Raw genomic sequence first — 20,552 nt, 5'->3', positions numbered from 1 at the left:
TACTTAATAAGCATATTTAATGAAGAAAACTTAGATGATAATAATAATAATAGTAAAAACAATTAGATAATTAAAATTAATATAAGTTATTAAAAAAAATTATCTAGCAAGTCTGTGTCCTCTGCAGATGCATTTTACGCAAAAATGCGCTAAATAGTAAAAAAACAAATCATTTGTTTTCAACTTGGACTGGGCCGTTTCATATTGATCTTGACAAAATATAAATTAAGTATTATACCATGTATGTTTGTTTTTGAAGTTCTTTTGATAAAGTTGAATTAAATTAACATTTGTGTCATGGTTTATGTATATTGGTTAAAAAATAAATTAGCGTATTCCGATCTTAAAAAGGCTTCATTAAACTGTTCAAATGACTTTTTCAATAACTGTGATTAAAATTGACAAGAAAACAAATTTAAATGAACAAACAAATTTTCATTGATTAAAAATGATGATATTCACAAGTATTTTTTTCAACGCATTTAACTTCATAACTCTGCCTTTCTTTTTACCAGGTTACTTATTTTCAGACAAATTTATTATTTAGAAGTTTTCGATTTTATAAACAAACATAATATTTCAGCAGTTCATTGAATCGAACTTTTTTCGTAGAGAAATATACGTCTTTTGTTATCTGGCTTTGTGCCAAACACTCTTTGTCGCTGTAACACACTAGTTTTAGTCAATCGGTTTCTAGATCCTCCGATGCTCTAAAAATATCTGACTAATCAAAACATGTCTTTGGACAGCCTAACTTGATGTTGCCATAACGACGGGGTCAGTGTCGTCCTTGATGGTTTGACAGGTGCGTGACAGTTCAGCTCCCAGCATGTACGCCAAGGGGAAAGGATCAACGGTTCCTTCGGATGCTCAAGCAAGAGAAAAGTAAGTCTTTTTGGATTTGTTACTCTTTTTGAAAGCATGCCTATGAATTTCTCTGCAAACGCTTGACCGAGTCTCTGGCAATTTCGTTTATACTTCGTGAAGTGGAGCGTTTTCCACCTGTGCTCGGGGGATGCCCCATTCGCTGTGTATTCTATGGCTCTTCCGGTTATTAAACTTGCAACAATACTATCAGATGTTTTAACGAAATACACTAAAATGTCTTCAATTTCATTGTTGTAAGCGAGTAAGCATGCAATGAAAGAATTTTTCCTGATGAATCGTCGCGAATTTCATTGTAAACAATATGTAAACAACAAAATATCACAACTTCCTGTGGACAGTTTGTAATACATGTATCAATGAAAACTGATGAACCAGACTACACAATAAAATATCTTTCTACTTTCAGGTTAGCATTATATGTATATGAATATTTGTTACATGTTGGAGCACAGAAAAGTGCACAGACATTTTTGTCAGAGGTAAAGTTTTTACTAATTTATGTGCAGTCAAGTTGGTACACATGGAAAACACTCCCCCCCCCCACCCCCGTCTGTATTCTATTGTTTTAATATGCATGTATTTCAGTATAATGAGAGGAAAGGTATACGGCTAAAATCATCCAGTTCATTTGTGTTTGCTGTAAAATGGTCAGAATCATTCAAGGAACCCCTGTGATCAGCCTGTTTCTAAGGTTATACAAATAAAGTTGATATTATTTGGCAGTGTACATGTATTGTATATGTACAACATCATGCAATTACATCTAAATAAAATTCCAGAAACACAAAATAGAAAAGCAAACTTCAAACCTTATTATTAAAAGGTGGTACTCTGATAAATTGATCCCCACAGTCATACTGGTCAAAGACTTAAAAATAAAAAACTTGGCAGTCAGTGCTTCTTTCCCAGATATATAGCATATACATGAAAGAGATAGAGTGATGATGGTTGTCTCAGAGTCATTCTAATGTATTTCAATGGAGTGACATGCTAACCGCCAGGCTGTTGCTTCTTTGAACTAGCACAATAAAAATCCAACTAAGCCTGTTGAACTAGTACTAAGCAGGGTCTATTGATCCAACTTTCATGTCCTGAAATGCATGGAATGTCTGTCAAAAGACGTGAAATTAACCTAGTCAATTGATTTGAAAAGTTGTTCAATTTAATTGTAGGCATATACAAAAACACTAGTGTTTAAAAAATATTGCAGAACAAAGAAAAATTCAACACTTCTTCAACACAATTCACATCTGTTTATCTATTGAGAATGCTCAAGTATTCTTAATCTGATAGTTACAAAAATGATACTGAAATGTCAGGCACCAATTAAACCATATATTCCAGTGGTTCCTTCAAATCAGATTTTGTCCATGTACTTATTTTAAGTGCTTATATATTTATCCTAAATTATATATTCAATTTCAAACATGCAGTCATGCTTTATCATTGTTGATTTGATAATATTTCTGTTACATTTATAATTTGGCAAATGGGGTCGATATATTCAATGTTATTATTTAATGGACATTGAAAACAATTAATTCACTTCATTTTTCAGATACGATGGGAGAAAAACATAACATTAGGAGAACCACCGGGGTTTCTACATTCTTGGTGGTGGTAAGTACTCATCTTTTCTGGTTTTGATATTGTATGTCATTAGAGAATGGAAGAATAAGGTATATAAAAAACCTTCCTCACAAATGAATTTGGAGATGAAACCGTATGATAGTTGAAGATAATGGATGCTTTTTTGGAAGTGTCAAATAATGAAAATTGTATGTGGGTTACATTCGTCCTGTCATTCTGTCATGCTTCATATAAACAAAAAATCCTGGATGAATATCCTTGTAATTCCAAACTTTACCAGTTTACTAACTAAGCTTTCCGACAACAGAAATCTACCTGGCAAGCATACAAATATCTTTCCCTGATGTAAACTTTATTTGACATGGACCCATAGTCAATATTTCATTTATCTGCAGTACATGCACTGTTCTGTTTACACATACTTTTTTACATGTATATGAAGTTTTCATCTCTCATCTGACCCCGGCTTTCTTCTGTTTTCCAAAGGCTTTCACCATGCATTTTTACATTGTGCTCCTGTTGCATTTTGAGTTAAATTAGACTTAGGTGTCGAAATTCACAGCTGATGGAAACTGGCTATACAGCATAACATAATATGTACATGGAGAGAGCATTGCTAGACACTGTTCACTTATGTACATGTATGTTCCACCTAACATTTTTTTTAATTTAATCACATTCACATGGTTTCAATATCAGGAACTATATAGTAAAGCTTCCTCATGCTTTCTATACTTGATGCATATTATAAATAAGGACAATAAGGAGTGTAAGATTATTTGCTAATTGGAAGTGTTAAATGCCCTAAATTTTGATACATGATATATATGTAGTATCAGTTAATTACAGTAAACCGTTGTTATAGCTTTCTGTTTGTCTATGTCCCAGTTTCTATCTGTGACTCCTTAGAAACTGCTTATTGGAATAAGATGAAAATGCATATTCTTTATCAGATACTGCCATTGTGCACTTCATATATAGCATTTCCATCTTAGTTAACTTTTAGGGTTTCCCAATGTAAAACGTTGACTACATCAGTTGTCAACTATTGGGGTCCATTTTGTAATATAGAATTCCTTTGAAACGGCTGTATGGAATTTGATGGGACTTTTCCATATTCTTCATCAGTTAATATATTTTCGCACCACCTATAATTTTATGACTTTTGGGGTTTCCTAAATGGTTTCTTTGAAAGGAGCATGGATATCATCTATTTCTTGTATAAGAATAGATACATGTTAGGGTGTAATGATTCCACCCTGCCACAATCCAATACATATCACAGTACTTTGGTGAAGATCTGATTTGTATCATGATTTTTACAGACTTGTTTTGTTAGTATTATTTCATTACCATTTTAATTAATTATGAAAAAATTACGCTGTCACATCTATAAGCAAATCTTTAAGTGTTCAAAATAACAGATAAATCAGTTGGTGATTGAGAAACACAATTTTTAGGGGTCATTACTCCATTTTTGGCTACTTGTTAATCTAAAGGAGGAATCAGATCAGAATTGTAAAACCTAGTATTGATTTCCGGATTGTAACTGAAAAGATCGTGATGTACAGGTGGATTGTATCTCCCTTTATACATGTACATGTATGTTACTTTTTGTAATAATTTAACACTTCCATTACCACAATATTTTTGCTGTACATATTGAGGGATAATTTTGGAGGGAAGCTGTCAGTATGTATCGAATCCCCTGTCAAACTTAAAATAGACTCATAGAATTGAATCAATTGTCTGCATTGAACTACATAGTAAAGTGCTCCTTTTTCACCCAATTTTTTTCTCTGACCCATTGGTAATTCAACTAAGGGGTCATTAACCCATGGAATTATGATTGGTTCCAAGCTACATAGTATGATGTGTACTGAACCTTGTAAACTTGTTCCATGGAACATTGGTTTACTTCTAGTAAATATACAGTTTTTATGTACATGCACCTGTATACTAGTAGTCACTGTCCTCATTGCTTTTGACTTCTGGGTATCACTGTTGGAACCACACCAACAAATCTCCATAGATAGCATAAAACTGGACATGATTGTTTTTATGTGCTTTTTAGTAGAATTCTGCTTTTTCAAATCCAGTTACTGATATTTGTCTTTTTTCAAACGTTTCCACCAATTTCCACCCTTTTTATGAGAAAACTGATGCTGTAGGTCATAGTCCTTTTATCTGTTGTATGGACTCTTTAATTGTATTGAGCTTTTGCTTAACATTCAATTTTTGGACATAAAATTAAAATATGTATTGAATTTAAGGAATTAAAGTTTTAAGTCATTAACTAATGGGATCAAGCACTGTAGAAGGTGTACTAATTAGTCCTCCAACCCTATATATTAAGTTAAGGGGAGCATATATGTAAACATGCATGCATGAAGGTTTCAGTCAGTCTATCTGTTCAACATTACATTGTCTATTAATCGCTGTATTATTATGAAACTATGCATTTTGACAAGATTTGGCTATGGAGGTGAGTATTGCTGAGCTTGTTTTCTGACATAGTATTGTCCAAATCTCTTCCAATAATCACTTCAGGAATCTAACAAAATTTTGTACAGTGTTCTGTTAGATGACTATTTTAAGAGTAATCAAGGGAACCAAGGCCATAGCAGTAATCAAAAGAATGCAATCCAAGGACGAAGACCAGACATGGAAAACAGACATACACAACAAAGAACAAAAGTTACTAAAATCATACATACAAAGTAACAAAAGCAAATGAGCAACTCTGACTCCATTAAAAACTGGGAGCATGTACCAGGTGTACCGGTAGGGTAAGCATCCTCTGCTTTTCTAGAAACACCTGTCGAGTTGCTCATAAAAAGTCAAGTCTGGGGTAGACAAACAAGGAAAGGAAAACTATGACCTGTTGAATAAATCAGTTTTCATGGTGCAGATGGATACACCATAACGATCCACAAGTTCATGATGAGGACCATAAAACTTGTAGTGAGGACTTCAATCTTGTAGCAACATAACCCTGTTCATGAAGCCTATTTGTTAGAGTTCTAGCGCGATACAAAAAGTTTCCGTAGTTTCGGCAAGCTCTGGCATGACGTATGATAAGATAGGTAAAAATATGATTTCTTGTTTTTCATGTAATTTTTTCCTTTGATGCCAAAGGAAGTTCATTCATGTTGGAAATACGTACTGCATTGGATTATATTAGCCATAAAGGACATTTGTAGTTTTGCTTGTCTGAAAATTTCAGTTTACATTTACAATATGTTCAAATATACATGTACTTTTTATTTTAAGTATACATCTGAAAGCATATTCAGAGTGACAAGTAATTGTTTTTACAGTGTCAATTACATATGTATTAAAAAAAATGTACAAATATGAATATTGTGTCAGTTGTCAGCATATGCAAAATATTTTTTTTTTTACTTCCTCAAATATAACATTTCTTTGAGTCATTGGATATTTCTTTAGTTGTGCAACTTGCAGGAATAGCTTGAATAGAAAATTTCATTTGATAACAAGCAAGATTACAATGGAAAATCACTCAAAGAGATGTTGACTTTTAGCGTTTCTCCTATACTTTTGGTTTCTTTCTTTTCTCTATCATGTATGTTTGTTACACTGTTTGGCAATAAAGTTCAGCTCAGCATGTCTGTCTAGTATAAAGCAGGGTCTGTTCTATTGGTCAGTTGTTCTCAACCTGAAATGCATTAAATATCTGTCATAGGATGTAAAACCATAATCATTCAATTAATCAATGATTTACTGTTAGGTTGTCTCTTTGACACATTCAACTTTCTGTTTTTACCTTGTTTTATTTGGTCATGATGGCAGTGTATTTGTTTTCTTTAAATTACCTCCTAAATAAGGCAGTTTCCCCTACTGAAAAAAATCACCATAATATGTTTAAAAAATGGCTTTAAAATGATCCAAAATAAGATCAATTGTTTCCCATACAGTGGTCTTGAGTGCTGAAGATATTTTTTCTGTTCAAAATTTTACTTTCAAAGAGCTCCTTTTTTTAAGAATTTCAATATTTTCATCATTATTCAAAATTTCCCTTATGAGAAAAGAAATGACGGATATTGTGTTCTCAATTTAAGAAGATTGTGTAGTTTTTGAAAAAGGGCAATACTAACACCAATGGTGAGACGTCGGTGGTTTAGTCTATAAAGAGAAGGGCAATACTAACACCAATGGTGAGACGTCAGTGGTTTAGTCTATAAAGAGAAGGGCAATACTAACACAATGGTGAGACGTCGGTGGTTTAGTCTATAAAGGGAAGGGCAATACTAACACCAATGGTGAGACGTCGGTGGTTTAGTCTATAAAAGGAAGGGCAATACTAACACCAATGGTGAGACGTCGGTGGTTTAGTCTATAAAGGGAAGGGCAATACTAACACCAATGGTGAGACGTCGGTGGTTTAGTCTATAAAGGGAAGGGCAATACTAACACCAATGGTGAGACGTCAGTGGTTTAGTCTATAAAGGGAAGGGCAATACTAACACCAATGGTGAGACGTCGGTGGTTTAGTCTATAAAAGGAAGGGCAATACTAACACCAATGGTGAGACGTCAGTGGTTTAGTCTATAAAGGGTGCTGTTTGCTTACCTTAGTAAATAATGTTTTGATTCTTCCTGAAAGTTTCTGATTTTGATTTTAAACAGCAGTAAACATTAGTTAGTTATTAGGAGTTACTCGTGCAACAGGGGTTGAAATTTACTGGACTTCTTTGTATCTTAAATGAAAGGTCCACCAGAAGAAAGTAAAAAGTCCTAAATAAGAGTAAAAGTAAATATGAAAGTTCCAGGACTGAGGTCAATGAACTTTCAATGAATCCAAACCTTGGCTTGACTGTTTCCATTTTTTTTGGTTTTGTAATTTTGGCTGGAATTTATTATGGTAACTGAACAATAATTTAGGGATATTGGAAGTGCTACATTGTTTGACTAAACGGTGCTTCTCTAATTTATGGTGAAAGAAAGCACTTAAATTTTGTAATCCATAATTTCATAGTTTAATGAGACCTGTACTTTATTCTGGACTTCGTCTGGACTAGAATGAATAAGTGAATTTATCAATCAGACTGACAGTCTGAACAGCTCAGAACATGAGGCAAAAAGTATTCCATTTGAATACACGCAGTATTCAATCTATTCAGTTCCATTTGATGGTAAAATATAAGTCTTTTAGGTACCTTTTGAAAAACCAATGATAATCAAATTAAGTTATAGTATATTCCCTTTCATATACATTTTTTGTATCTGTGGTAAAATTTGTACTCTTTTAAAGTAGTAGGTCTGTTATGTATGCACTTCCTGTTTATCCACTAAGTGTCAATGTATTTACAAAACATTGGCAGACAAGATGCATATCGATAAGTGTTAATGCTTTATAGCTCACTAATCAATCTGTGAAAATATTCAATAAAATTTTGAAAATTGTTATGTTACATGTAATTGTCAGGGCAATAGGTCTTTATTATTCAGAAGTAAGAAAAAAATGCACACTTGCTGCATTGAGCAGTGAATGGAATTAGAGAGGGCCATACAACATTTATTGTACAATTTTGCATTATGTTGACCTCTCGTGATTGGATGAAACTATTCATTGATGAAAATATTGGAATAAACCATATGCAAATGACTATAAACGGAAAATGTATCCACGAATGAAAATGAAGTTGAGACTAATATAGCACTTTAAAGCAATTTGATTTGAATGTCGTGACAAAGACAGATTTACCTAATAATTTCCAAAAAACTAAAAAGAAATTTAGTTTGATACAAAGATTAGTTTATTTCCCGATAATTAGATAAGCAAAATTGTACAAAAATGTTATAAGCTCCTGTATTAAGACTGTCCGTAGATCTGTTGAAGGGATTCCACTAATGCATCACCATCCTACAGAATCTACTGACTGTCAAAATAACCTTAGATGCTCACTTAAGAGCTTACAACTTATATTACATTCTAGCTGAAAATGTCCCATTAAAATCAAATATTTTTACAAAGAATATGAAAGAATAGTCCATTGAAACTGAAAATCATTATAAATGGCCACTTCTACTAATCCTTAATGAACCCACAGTCCCTTTACTGATGAGAATAATAATTAAGGGGACCTGTGTTTTAATGGTCAGAACACCCTCCTTCTTCCTCTTTAATCTATCTTACCCAGTTAAGAATTTTACAGGATTTTAAAGAAGGGTTCTAAAAACATGTAAAGATGAATCACATGTACATTGTAAATAACCATTAAAACAATTAAGAAATGAATAATAGGATAATCAATTGGAAAGAGTGAATAACCAAAATATGATCATGAGTGTCGAAAAATGCCTAGATTTAACGAGTGTGTGGAACTTGTTCTGTGCACGAGTTAAATCTAAATGTGTTCTTGGCACAAGTGATCATATTTTGGTTTTTCACGATAACCAATTGATTATCCTATTTATTATATAGATTTCCTCCATTATTCATTGTTATTTTCAACATAAATAAAAAAAAAAATTTTTCTACTATTTTTTTTTGTTGATACTCGTGTTGTGACGTTTTGGTGGGAGAAAGCGCTAGAGTGAAATTTATTTAAATGTGCGAATTATCGAAAAAAATTACACTGGGAACAATCAAAGAATCACTGCTATCTATAAAATAATGTATAAGAAACTACATTTGTAACTGTACGCAGTACAATGTATTTGTGAAACTTTTAGATTGTATAGAAGAAAAATTATTTTAATATTTTAGTTGCCCATATTTTTTCAAAAGAAGTGACTGGTTTTGGAAATGTTTAGATATTTTGCCTGAATGAATTTGTGCATGTATATAGCCAGTTTAACAGTAGTTTTTATTCCCATTTGAATTTAAAAAAAATTCTTCAGATTTTGGTTCAAAGGTTAAGGTTAAGGTCATAAATATATTTAAGTCAGGATGCATCTATAAACAATTCTTACTACTTTAAAAAGTTGATGTTGAAATATGTTGGTCAGTTATGTCTTTTTTTCAACAATACTCTTGTGGTGTCTATGGCCATTAATGGTTGTAGATAATGTTAATCAATTATATTGACAACAATTTCAAAGAATTGAACAAAATTTAACTTAGTATGTATTATGTATGAGGGACATGGATGAGTTGATATGGCCTGCAGGGCTTTCCGTAGAAATCTGGTGGTTAAGGAAGACTATTGATTTTGTGATAGTATTGATTTTAGAGCTGCGATAATTTTCAGCTTTCCTCAGCGATCCAACCAGAATCCTTTACTACACCTGCATATCGGCAATAGTCAATGGTTGAGCTTGGCAGTAAAACCTGACACTGTCCCAACTTTAACTTACAGTAGAATCTTGATTATCTGATTGCTTTTGTATTGTGGTGAAGGTCACAGTAAAATCCCTGTTATCTGTGACTTCTTTGTTGCTGGCGAACATAAGTGAATAAACCTATTATTGTTAAAACTGTTGAGGTTAAATTATTTATGTCATTGGATTTTGATGTTGTGTGTTTAACATGACTTGGATACTTCTCTCTGTTTTTCCTGTGAAGGAAGTTGTCAAACTTTAAAATCAAGTAACATAGTATTAGATCAAAATTTCAATGATTTCCTTTTATTTGGTATATGTTCTTGCAGTTGTGGGGCATTTTTCAAAGGATGGATGTATTGATGGCTGTGAGATATTTGTACATGTGTCTTTTGAGAGATATATACATTGTATATATATATATATATACATATTTTGCAGTTATATTCTGATTAGTTTGTCATAAGCAATGCTTCCAAATGTTATCATAAGTATTTAGATTTTGAATGGTTAATTCCAGGATTCTAGAACATGGGGAGATTTTCAAAATGCATTGGTTTAATTCATCTCATCTATAATCTTAATCCTGATGGTTTTTAGAGTTGCATGATATGAACAGGATGCCATTATTTTTTTTTGTTACAGGATTTAAGTCATGCTACTTGAATTTACATATTTATATGTACATGTACAGTATCTGATCCACATGTTTGTTCACATTGTTCACTTTCTTTGGACAAGGCATATACTTTGTTCAAGAGAATAAAGCTGCTAAAATATAAAGTACAAAAGCAGAAAATATATTTAGTTTTTGTAGTAAAATTAGTATTTCTTAAATAAAGAAGTCCAGTCAGACTTTACTTGCTAGATTTTTTTTGCAAAAAGGATGAGCAGATTTGGAAGATTCTGAATTCAGATTCAGCAACACGAGGAATGTGTTATTGCTTCCATGCATGATGGCAACAAAGTTGAAAATTAGTGGTTGACCCATTGACATTGTCTATGAAAAATTATGTAGGTCTGCACTAAATTTCAGTTACTTTATATACATTTAATAGAAAATTTCATGAAAATTTGCTCTTGGTCTATTATGAAATAAATCTACAAATTTTGAACACAGTGGCAAATCTTACTGGTAAAATAAATTTCTTGTGGACACCAAGCCACCATGATACATGTACCAGTAAATATGGTCCATACCAAGTTTTCTATACATGTTCATGAAGAGAATGTTTGACTAAAAGAACATCAGTCAAATCAAGATTATTCAAACCTTTCCTTTACTGAATATGTTTAATTGTATGTCTCTTGCATCTTCTCTGAATATTACATAATATTTCTTTCTTTTTTATTTCAGTGTATTTTGGGATTTATATTGTGCAGCTCCTGAGCGACGGGACACATGTGATCATTCTAGTGAAGCCAAAGCATTTCATGATTATGTAAGTACCTCATACATGTACCTGTACACATAACTGTCATTTATTCAGTGCAAGAAAGGAATATCATTACTTAATTTTTACAAGTATTATGGAATATATCTTAGCCGAACTCTTAAAAACTAGAAACTTGTCTTAACCAATCTTATTCTGTAGGTTTCCCTATAAATTGAGAACATAAAACGGCCTGAATAGAACAAAATCATCAGATCTTAAACCAGAGGCCTGCCTAAATAGAACAAAATCATCAGGTCTTAAACCATAGGCCTGTCTAAATGGAACAAAATCATCAGGTCTTAAACCAGAGGCCTTGTCTAAATAGAACAAAATCAATAGATCTTAAACCAGAGGCCTGCCTAAATAGAACAAAATCATTAGATCTTAAACCAGAGGCCTTGTCTAAATAGAACAAAATCATTAGATCTTAAACCAGAGGCCTAAGTATAACACAATCATTAGACCTTTTTGAAAGGACCTCTTTGCACCTCGTGTCAGGTGCTAGACTATTATAGGATTATACTCACTTGCAATACTGTACAATATGATGGGTACTGCTTGCAGAGGACATACTTACCCTTCCGAAGCACCTGATGTCACTACTGGTTCATATTGCTAATGCTTTAATTTTTTGTGTTATATCTTCTTTTCCTTGTCTTCAGTTGTTATGTGTAATCTATTTTTGGTTTACTACATTGTGTATGATGATGTTTTTGTTTCCTGTTTTCATGTTTAAGTCATGATTTCAGATTTTGACATATTTGAAATATTCTACTGCTTACGGTTCAGAATTTTTTTTGCCAATATCTTAAGCCATAGGTCTAGCTAAAGAGAACAAAATCATTAGATTATAAGCCACAACCTTCCGCTGTGGATTCAGTATGGACTGACTTTAGTCAGTCTTGCCTTAACAGAACTAAATCATTCTATTTTAAGCCACTGGCCTGCATACATTAGATTTTAAAAGGTAATAGAGCTATTGGTTGATTGTAGAGAAATTTTTAACTACATGCACATGTGAAATGATGAACTACTTTTATGTAGCATGTGTAAAAAGTTCTTGAATAGTTGTGCATGTACATAGTTTCAAAACTAAACCTGTTGAGATAATAGTTACTGAGTTTAAAAGTGCATTGCAAGCACAATTTTTAAAGTGTTTTAAATACTCCAACACATATGTACGTTTAATGCAGTGTGGCAATGCCATGTAATTATCCTGTATACATGTATTGGGATTTTTAAAGCATTAACACTTTCACTGTCCTCATATGTTATTGGATCATTTAGTTTCAAAAGGGTAAAAAAAGAAAAAAAAGGGCACTTCGGCACACTGTTGAGTTTTCAAATAAAGCATATGTTTGAAATAAACTTTACAATCAAATGTTTACTTTATTTTTTCACACATTAATACAATACATGAAACACAATAGAATTTTGTCTTCCTCTCAACTTGTCAAGTACTCTTTCAGACAAATTCTCATAACACTTATGGGCAACAACTTGTAAACTATTTTTTAATCAATCTGTTTCATCATATTTCTGTGATCACATTTCACCATAATGGCAATCATTATGAAGCATAAAAAAATTCATTATTTTTGTAAAAAAAGAATATTTCAGATTGGAAAAGGGCACAGGGCATCACTTGAAAAAGGGTGGGTGGACTGCTCAGTGAAACGGCCCAGCTTGAAGACTTGTCATTGCAGTCTGTGCTATTAGCCACTAGCCCCATTTCCTACACTAGTAATAAGTTATAAGGACTAGTAAAAATAAGGAAAAAGTTAGTTTAAAGGTACATTTGAAATTGCTGAAATTGAAATTTTTAGCCCACTTCTTTATGTTCATTAGAATTATACACTAGAAAGAGTTGTAGTATGGTTTGTCTTTCAATGTATTCACATCAGGGATTGGAGAGGTCATAACTTGGTGGAATGGCCTTCACATTCTGAAGATGTTGTCTTTTACATATTGCAGGGACATCTCTGATATTGACAAGTTACATGTATGAACTTAAAAGTATTATGCGTACATGTAGGGGAGGTATTAGTTCCATACTGCTCTAGGGATAGTTCTAGTTCCATTGTGTTTTTTTTTAGCCAATACAGGTATGTCAATACAGGTATGTGTTTTTGTTTTGATATGGAACTCCTTCAGTGAAATGAATTCAAATCAGTACATGCAGATGTTTGTAACAACAGTTGAGATCCTTAAACTTTGCTGTCTATCTCTTTTTTGGTATAAAAATGTCAATGTTCAAATTTACTTTCAAGAGTAAAAGGTCCAGGACTTTTTTGTAAATTTCAAATTGATGATCGTCTTGAGGAAAAACAAAAAAGTACCAAATAAAGTGTCAGTATGCAGGATCTAGGTAAACATAAGGTTTAAACATCAGCAATTCTGATCCACAATGTTCTTTACTACAATGGTTAGACTGTGATGGATTTAGGAGGTTTTTTTTACTGTTTTGGATTTAGGGAATCGACATTGCCAAAGGATAGCACAGATACAAATGTATAGATTTCTATGAATTTGTCCCATAACGGTTCCATACAGCAAAGGAAGATTTTGGAATGTTGTTTTTGGTTATAACCATTACTAAAAGAGGCCAAAAAGGGGTGAAAAGCAAGCTTCCTTTAAAATTTGTATATACGTCTTATATGTATAATGGATATGATGAATACATCAAAGAAAAATCAAGAGAACCAAGATTATAGCAGTAATCAAAAGAATGTAATCCAGGTCAAGAGACAACCCCCCATCAGGATGAAAAATGTCTGCTCCGGGCCACTTGTGGGTCTTCAAAGAATGATGAGGAAACCCTCACTCCACAGTGCAGGCTGCAGGTTGGCCCCGAATCAACATTATATACAAGTACAGCAAAATAGTTGCCCTATATACTCCAGCAACATAAAAGTAAACTGAAAGTGAAAAGGAAACTACATACCAGAGGTCAGGAATTCCTGACTTGGGACAGGCACAAAAAATATGGCAGAGTGAAAGTACTTTGGCCTGTTCATAACCCTGTTCATTTTAAATCTGGAGTGTACAGAGATATATGTCACAAGGTTCTATAATACAGAAGTAAGGCTAGGATTGATTTTGGGAATTATTACTATTGGAAAATAAGATGAAAGGACCAGAAGCAAACATTTTATTGTTATTAGGAAATTACATGAGTATAAGAATATGGATCTCTATGATATTGTACTACATGTAATAAGTCTCACACCACAAAAGGAAGGTTTTAGTAGAATTACAGATTTGTAGCCCTACCTTTCAGGAATAAAGGACCAAAAAGAAGTCAGAAATATATATTTACTTTAATTTTGGATGAACTTTAAATTTAAATTTTTTTGACCTCTTTCATTCTGAATTTTGTCTATCATTTAATCACAATCATGATTTAGAGCTGTATTAGGTTTCAATGTTGTGTCCATATTTGTCCTAAATTTTCAATGTATGCCCTACAATCATATCAAGCTTCACCATGCGAAGCATTGGATGAAAAGATGATATTGATCTTAACTTGTATTCTGGTATTTTGTTTGCTGAACATAGATTAATATATTCATGATGATGCTGGTATTCAGTATTTCCAGAGAAAAATTTTTGGAAAACCCATCATCATTCCTAGAAATGAGTAGCCACTTAAATTGAAAAATAGACAGTATAGATGTACATGTAGTAGGAAGATCACACATTATTGTGTGTTAGCTAGAAGCCATCAGCCAAACTACTTCATAATGGTACAATGTACCTATTGGTTAATACTTCCTTTTTAGAGCTGATAATGAACAAAAATATGTTCAGTATGGTATCTAACATAAGCAATCAGGTATATGAATTTTTAATTACAGCAGTTTGTAAAGAAAATATTTTGAGTCCAGATCAGAGTTCAACATTAGCAGTAGTCCAGTAGTCCTGTGTCTACCTAATAGTCCTAAGAACAGGACCACAAAAAATTTTGAGGACTACCTAACTATCTATGACATAGTCCTGTGAGCTACCTATCACAAAAAGTTAATGTCAAACCCTGCAGATTAGACCATTAACTTTGCTTTCCACATACTTTACCACATACAAGATGTTCATAATTAGCTAAGTTTTTTTCTGATAGGCCTAGCCCTTTCTTTAACTTGAAACCAGTCAAAAGCAACCATTCTTTGACAGGTGATAAAGATATGAAAAAATGCATTGATACTTATATGAAGACTTTTCTGCAGATGTCTGGTTTAGACAGGTTTCTTGTTCGTTTAGGGTTTGGTTTGAACAGGTTCCACTGTATAAGCCTACTGTAATGTTTCACATTGTAGAGGCCACTGTTAGTTCATGGCTATAAATTCCGTAATTTTACTTGATCAATTGTATTGGTAATTTTACATTTATCAGGATTATACCCCTTTGAAGCACTTGGTTTAATCTTTGTATGCTTTTATGTACATGTAGAGAGAAAACAAATTTGTAGCATCAGTAACTGACTTAACTTTGATTTTAACTGATATTTCATGGTTTGTTGGTGGTTTATTATTCCTTGATGTTTAAAAAAGATGGTAGCACATATTCTAAAGCTAAAAATCAATATGTGAGCTTTAAATCTATACACATTGGATGTTGTGTGTAGTGTTTATTGATTTCAATGTGACATCTCTCTCACAGCAAGGTGCAACAGTCCTGACATGAAACATACCAACTCTCCCAAAATATTCCATCTTGGAGGCTAAGGCCTCTTTATGCCCTGTTATATATTTTCTTCAACCAGAGAATTTTGTTATTGTTAAATTGCATTCTGGAATTTTCTGTTAGGGTCTAGATGATTTGATAGACTTATTAATTGCCTATGACATTAGGAAGCCATCTGTCTCTTTCCTTTACTTGAATGGGGGAATTGGTGTCCTTGGATGTGTTTTGTACTGTCTCAATGTTTACTTGGAAATTGTCAGTGTCTCTTCCTTCAGTTATAATGGCACCTCTATTTTTTAACCCCTTACCTTTCCTTAAGGGTTTTAAATTGTACATATTCAGTCTTACATAATTTATCTTCGGAGTACATGTACTTGTTAAAATAATAAAAAAAAAATTCAATACTACATGTATTTTGTCATGTACACATCTGCTTATATCATATTGATCAATGTGAAAGAGGGTATTACAAAATATGTCTGTCTGTCTGTGATGAATGTCTGTCACTGATCATGGAAGTAAGTATCACAAACACATCAGAGGTCAAGATGGAATATATTTCATCTTATGGTCTTTTTTATTTGCAACAAACAAATTAGTGTACCTGTATTTGATATTTTTAGGTAAATTAAATTGGCAGGTGTATTAATTCTTTTTTTAATGTTGTTTGACCTGTGTGAGAATTCCACTCTTGTTTTCCACATAACATCATGTTGGCTTATTGCCCATGGTCAGCTGTTTTACCAATGCAGTTCTTCTTAGACAATTGAAGCACTCCATAATACACATGTACATTGTACTTATAGGTTGGATATATACATGTATTTGTACATGTATGAGTATATAACTAAATTTTATATCAGTGTCATGACGAGATTGAACCAAAAAAGCAACAAAAAAACTTTTTTTTAGACTGGAAGTCAGAGGTTAAATCTCTTCCATTTTCAAATGAGACATCTTTGTTCAGCACTGTAGCTTTATCATAGAAAAATCATGTTTCATAATATGGTTTTGCTACTTCTCCCATATTTTTCAATATGATTAGTTTCATCTGTTTCTTGGTACAAGCAAAGTAGTAAAAAGCAACAACAAAATCAGCAGGTGCTACTTCTATGGCTCACCAGGATTCTGCCTGCAGTGTGTTGAAAGCACTGTTATGTCTCTTGGAATATGTGTCTAACTTGTAACTACACAGACAAGGAAATGGTTCCAATTTAATTGTGTCGGGTTTCAGAAGTAAACTGTTTATATAAGGATGTCCCTCATGACTTCCTAGTTTTATTTGTATGTCCAAAACAAAAAAAATATGTACATGCACTGTTTGTTAATAAATGATGACGTTTGTATCAAAATTGTGGATGTTTGGTTTTTAATGTTGTGAGATCTTTCAAGCATTTGATATAACTTTGTGATTGAATTTTGTCTTTTTGCGGATTTTCCTGGGTCCAAATTTTATCCTATTTAAGAAACATGTGTACATCATTTTCATGTACTACCATTTATTTTTATGTTGTGGTTTTAAGGTTTGGTTTCTGGCAGTCTTCTTTCATAGGCTGTACTTATAAAAACCTTGCTCTACTGTTTCTGCATGTATGTACATGTAATATATACTACAGGTAAAAATAATGTTCTATGGACATACATAAAGGCCATGTGTTCCAAATGTTGGTATTCTGTACCATTAATGGCTGTCTTGGAGGAACTGTCTCCTATCATTCCTTTGCTTTGCATGTTTCTGTATCCTTTAAGCTTATATTGCATTTTCTGCTTTGCTCATTCCACCCATCATGATGAATCTTTTTTTGCTTGATTCCCTTTTGGAATAATTGCATTATTTTGTGTCTTTTCAGGGTTTTGTAAATTCAGGGTATGGTGTCAATGGTATGGCACACGTAAGTACATGTATATTAATAGTTCTTATGTCCAGTTTTTCATTTTTACTTGTCCTGTTCCCATCCCTTGTGTCTTTGGAGGTTCTGTGTTCTAAATGTATGTCTTTGGTACTTCACATGTACATACATGTATACATGTAGGTTGTTGCTAGTATTTGATTTATTCTTAGAAGCAGCTGAAGTAAATAAAAACTTTTCCTTTGCTCAAATACATGTAGTCATGTTCTCTTGATTTTCCGTAGTTGTTAGAACTCGGTCAATATTTAAAAAAAAAGAAGCTTTGTGTAACAGGCCTGGTAATGTTATACTATTGTACATTGAACTATTTTTCTTCATATCTCTATTATTTGGCTTCAACAGAACCCCTAGGCTTGGCAAATCAGAAAGTGATTCTTTTCTTTGTATTGAATCTATACATGTGAATGGAATGTTTAATGTATCTTGTGGTCTACCTGTAGAGTAGAAAACAGTTAAGAACCCACCTCATGAATGGAGTTTAAAGATTCTGGTTTAGCGGGAAATGATGCTTTTAAATTTTATTGTTCATTGTCTCCTATTCTTTTGGATTGTCCTTGAGTTGTGGTTCACAATACAGATGTTATATGGACATGTTGGAAGAAAACACTGTCTTTGTCTCCAGACAAGGGCAATAAATATGTTTTTTATAATGTGGAACTTGGAGAGAATACTTTGCGAATGATTTTAGATTTTTAACTAACATTTTGTGGCAGAAGGTTATGTACATGATAAAAATCTTTTAAAGGTAAAGGGTCGGACAAGGTGATAAAAAGATTTGCTGTGCCATGCTTCAATGGTTAAATGTGACACCATTGTAAAATTCAAATATCAGTTTATTTACCCAATGTTTACCAATAACCACAATGGTATTTGCTAAATAGTGATAAAAATAGTCAATGATTTTGGTTGACTCGACAGCTTCAAAATTTTATTGAATTTTTTTTTTTTGGGACATTTTTATTTTGGTTTGGCCTTGGATGTAAATACATGCATGAATAATAGAATGTTTACAGATTTTCAGCAGGTTGAAGTTGGACTATGAATAGAAACTTTACTCACTTGATAAATCAATAGAAAAGAGGGAACTTTGGGGTTCTCCAAGGATTTTTTGTATAAATCTCTCAGTTTTGTCCAATAAGAATTAGGAGGTTTAAATTTTATTACTAAGCTGGTATTGGCATGATTAAATAGAAAAAAGATAATTGTAAACATTTTCTTGTTTTTAGAAACTGGGGCAATAGAAATCATCAGACAGTGTGTGTACTATACCTGTGTTTTAGGTCACAGGATAAATTAATGTACAAGAAAAGATAGGCCACACTAAAACAATTTTCATCTTGTTGTTGCCAAGGGTATAATTATACTTTACACTCCTTAATGATCTTTAAAGAAAATGACCATGACATTTAATCATTATTATGAGATAATATTGTATAAGACCCCCTGCTTTTGTTACTTTATTTAAAATAAAAGATACATATAGTTTTTGAAGGAAACAAATAAATAGTTTAGCTTTCCCTTTTTGGTTCCTCACTTCATATACCAGTACATAACATATTTAGGGGAACCAGTGGGATAGAGATAAAACATTTTGTTTCTGTCTTAGTATATTGATTATATAATTTCTCTGGAATTTTCCATAGTTGGGTTCAATGTTCAAAGTTTGATTTTCTGTAGTTCTTACTGGTTGTTTTGAGATACCAACTCCGTTTAATTTCTTTTTTGTATTTAGTATTTATTTACAGATCTGTGGTCTATGTCATAAACCCTTCATGTGGGCCTCAGTTGCAGTTATTGATCAGGGATGGTTTTGTAAGAAGAGGAAAGGTTTTCAAATATTGATGTTGAAAAATCTCTGATATTTTTTCTCCATTTGACATTTTAAGCAAGCATACTTAATTTGGAAAAAAAAGGAAAATTTCTTGAATAATCATGTTGCTGTCTTAAGAATTTTGTTGTCAAAGAATTTGCTATGAAAAAAACGGAGCACCATAGATAATGAGGAGTTTTCCTAAATTGAACACTTATTTAATGCATTGATATCCATACTTTAAACACAACTGATGAGTCTTTATTTAAGCTTTTCTTACAACTCAGCTACAAAGTTACATGTAGGTTTCTGTGTATTTGGAAAAGATTGTGGCATTGAACTTCGACCTTTGTACATGTGTTGAACACTATATTTGATCTGATCTCTTCATCAGATTATTTCTCATTCTAGATGTTGCCATATTAAGTGACAAAACTTGAAATACAGGCACAGAAGAAAAAAACTTGTACAGTAGATAGTACCGTGCAGATCAAGGCTTAAAATTATTCTTGAATACCATTAACACTGCAAACCCACTGACACAACTACTTTTTCATCTTTTACTACCAACATGACATAATTGTGTACAGTACATTTGAGATGGTTCTATGTTTTGAAGTAGTAGCAATTCATAAATAATGGAAGAACATACAGCAAAGAAAAAAAATAATAAATCAGATTGTTAAAACTCTTAAAAAATATTAATCTTCTCTATCACTAATCTATTTTTATTCATTTCATGGTTGTAACCTTGCCCATTGTGTGAAATTCATGGTAGATATTGATAATGTCTATATGAGTTAGTTGCTCTGTTTTTTTCAGATTTTCACAATGCTGGTTTAATAGAAGATAGTGCACAGACATGTCTAGCTATCTTCCAGTGTGTCTTTTTTTGCAATGGAGCTAGAGCATAAGTGAAATTCTTTTTTTTTTATCCAATACCAGTTTGTGT

General features: G+C 32.6%; 1 protein-coding gene across 20 annotated transcripts in view; it reads left to right on the top strand.

The window, feature by feature from the left end:
- Positions 1-20,552, top strand: part of LOC148628539 (single-stranded DNA-binding protein 3-like) — a 73,541-nt gene that overhangs the window by 636 nt on the left and 52,353 nt on the right. For 18 of the 20 annotated variants that reach the window (XM_088589470.1, XM_088589417.1, XM_088589435.1 and 15 more), the window contains exons 2-6: positions 750-885; positions 1,295-1,367; positions 2,447-2,508; positions 11,122-11,206; positions 17,731-17,772. In XM_088589470.1, coding sequence (XP_088445596.1) covers positions 830-885; positions 1,295-1,367; positions 2,447-2,508; positions 11,122-11,206; positions 17,731-17,772 — 318 coding nt within the window. In that variant the 5' untranslated portion in view covers positions 750-829. The remainder of the gene's footprint in view (positions 1-749; positions 886-1,294; positions 1,368-2,446; positions 2,509-11,121; positions 11,207-17,730; positions 17,773-20,552) is intronic. The other 2 variants (XM_088589391.1, XM_088589338.1) reach the window with 1 other exon arrangement.

This window comes from Perna viridis, chromosome 1 (genome assembly GCF_037379345.1).
Source record: "Perna viridis isolate PV_CMFRI_1.1 ecotype Kerala chromosome 1, ASM3737934v1, whole genome shotgun sequence".
NCBI classification, from domain to species: domain Eukaryota; kingdom Metazoa; phylum Mollusca; class Bivalvia; order Mytilida; family Mytilidae; genus Perna; species Perna viridis.
The sequence above is the reverse complement of the archived record's forward strand: the minus strand, read 5'-3'. Positions and strand labels throughout refer to the sequence as shown.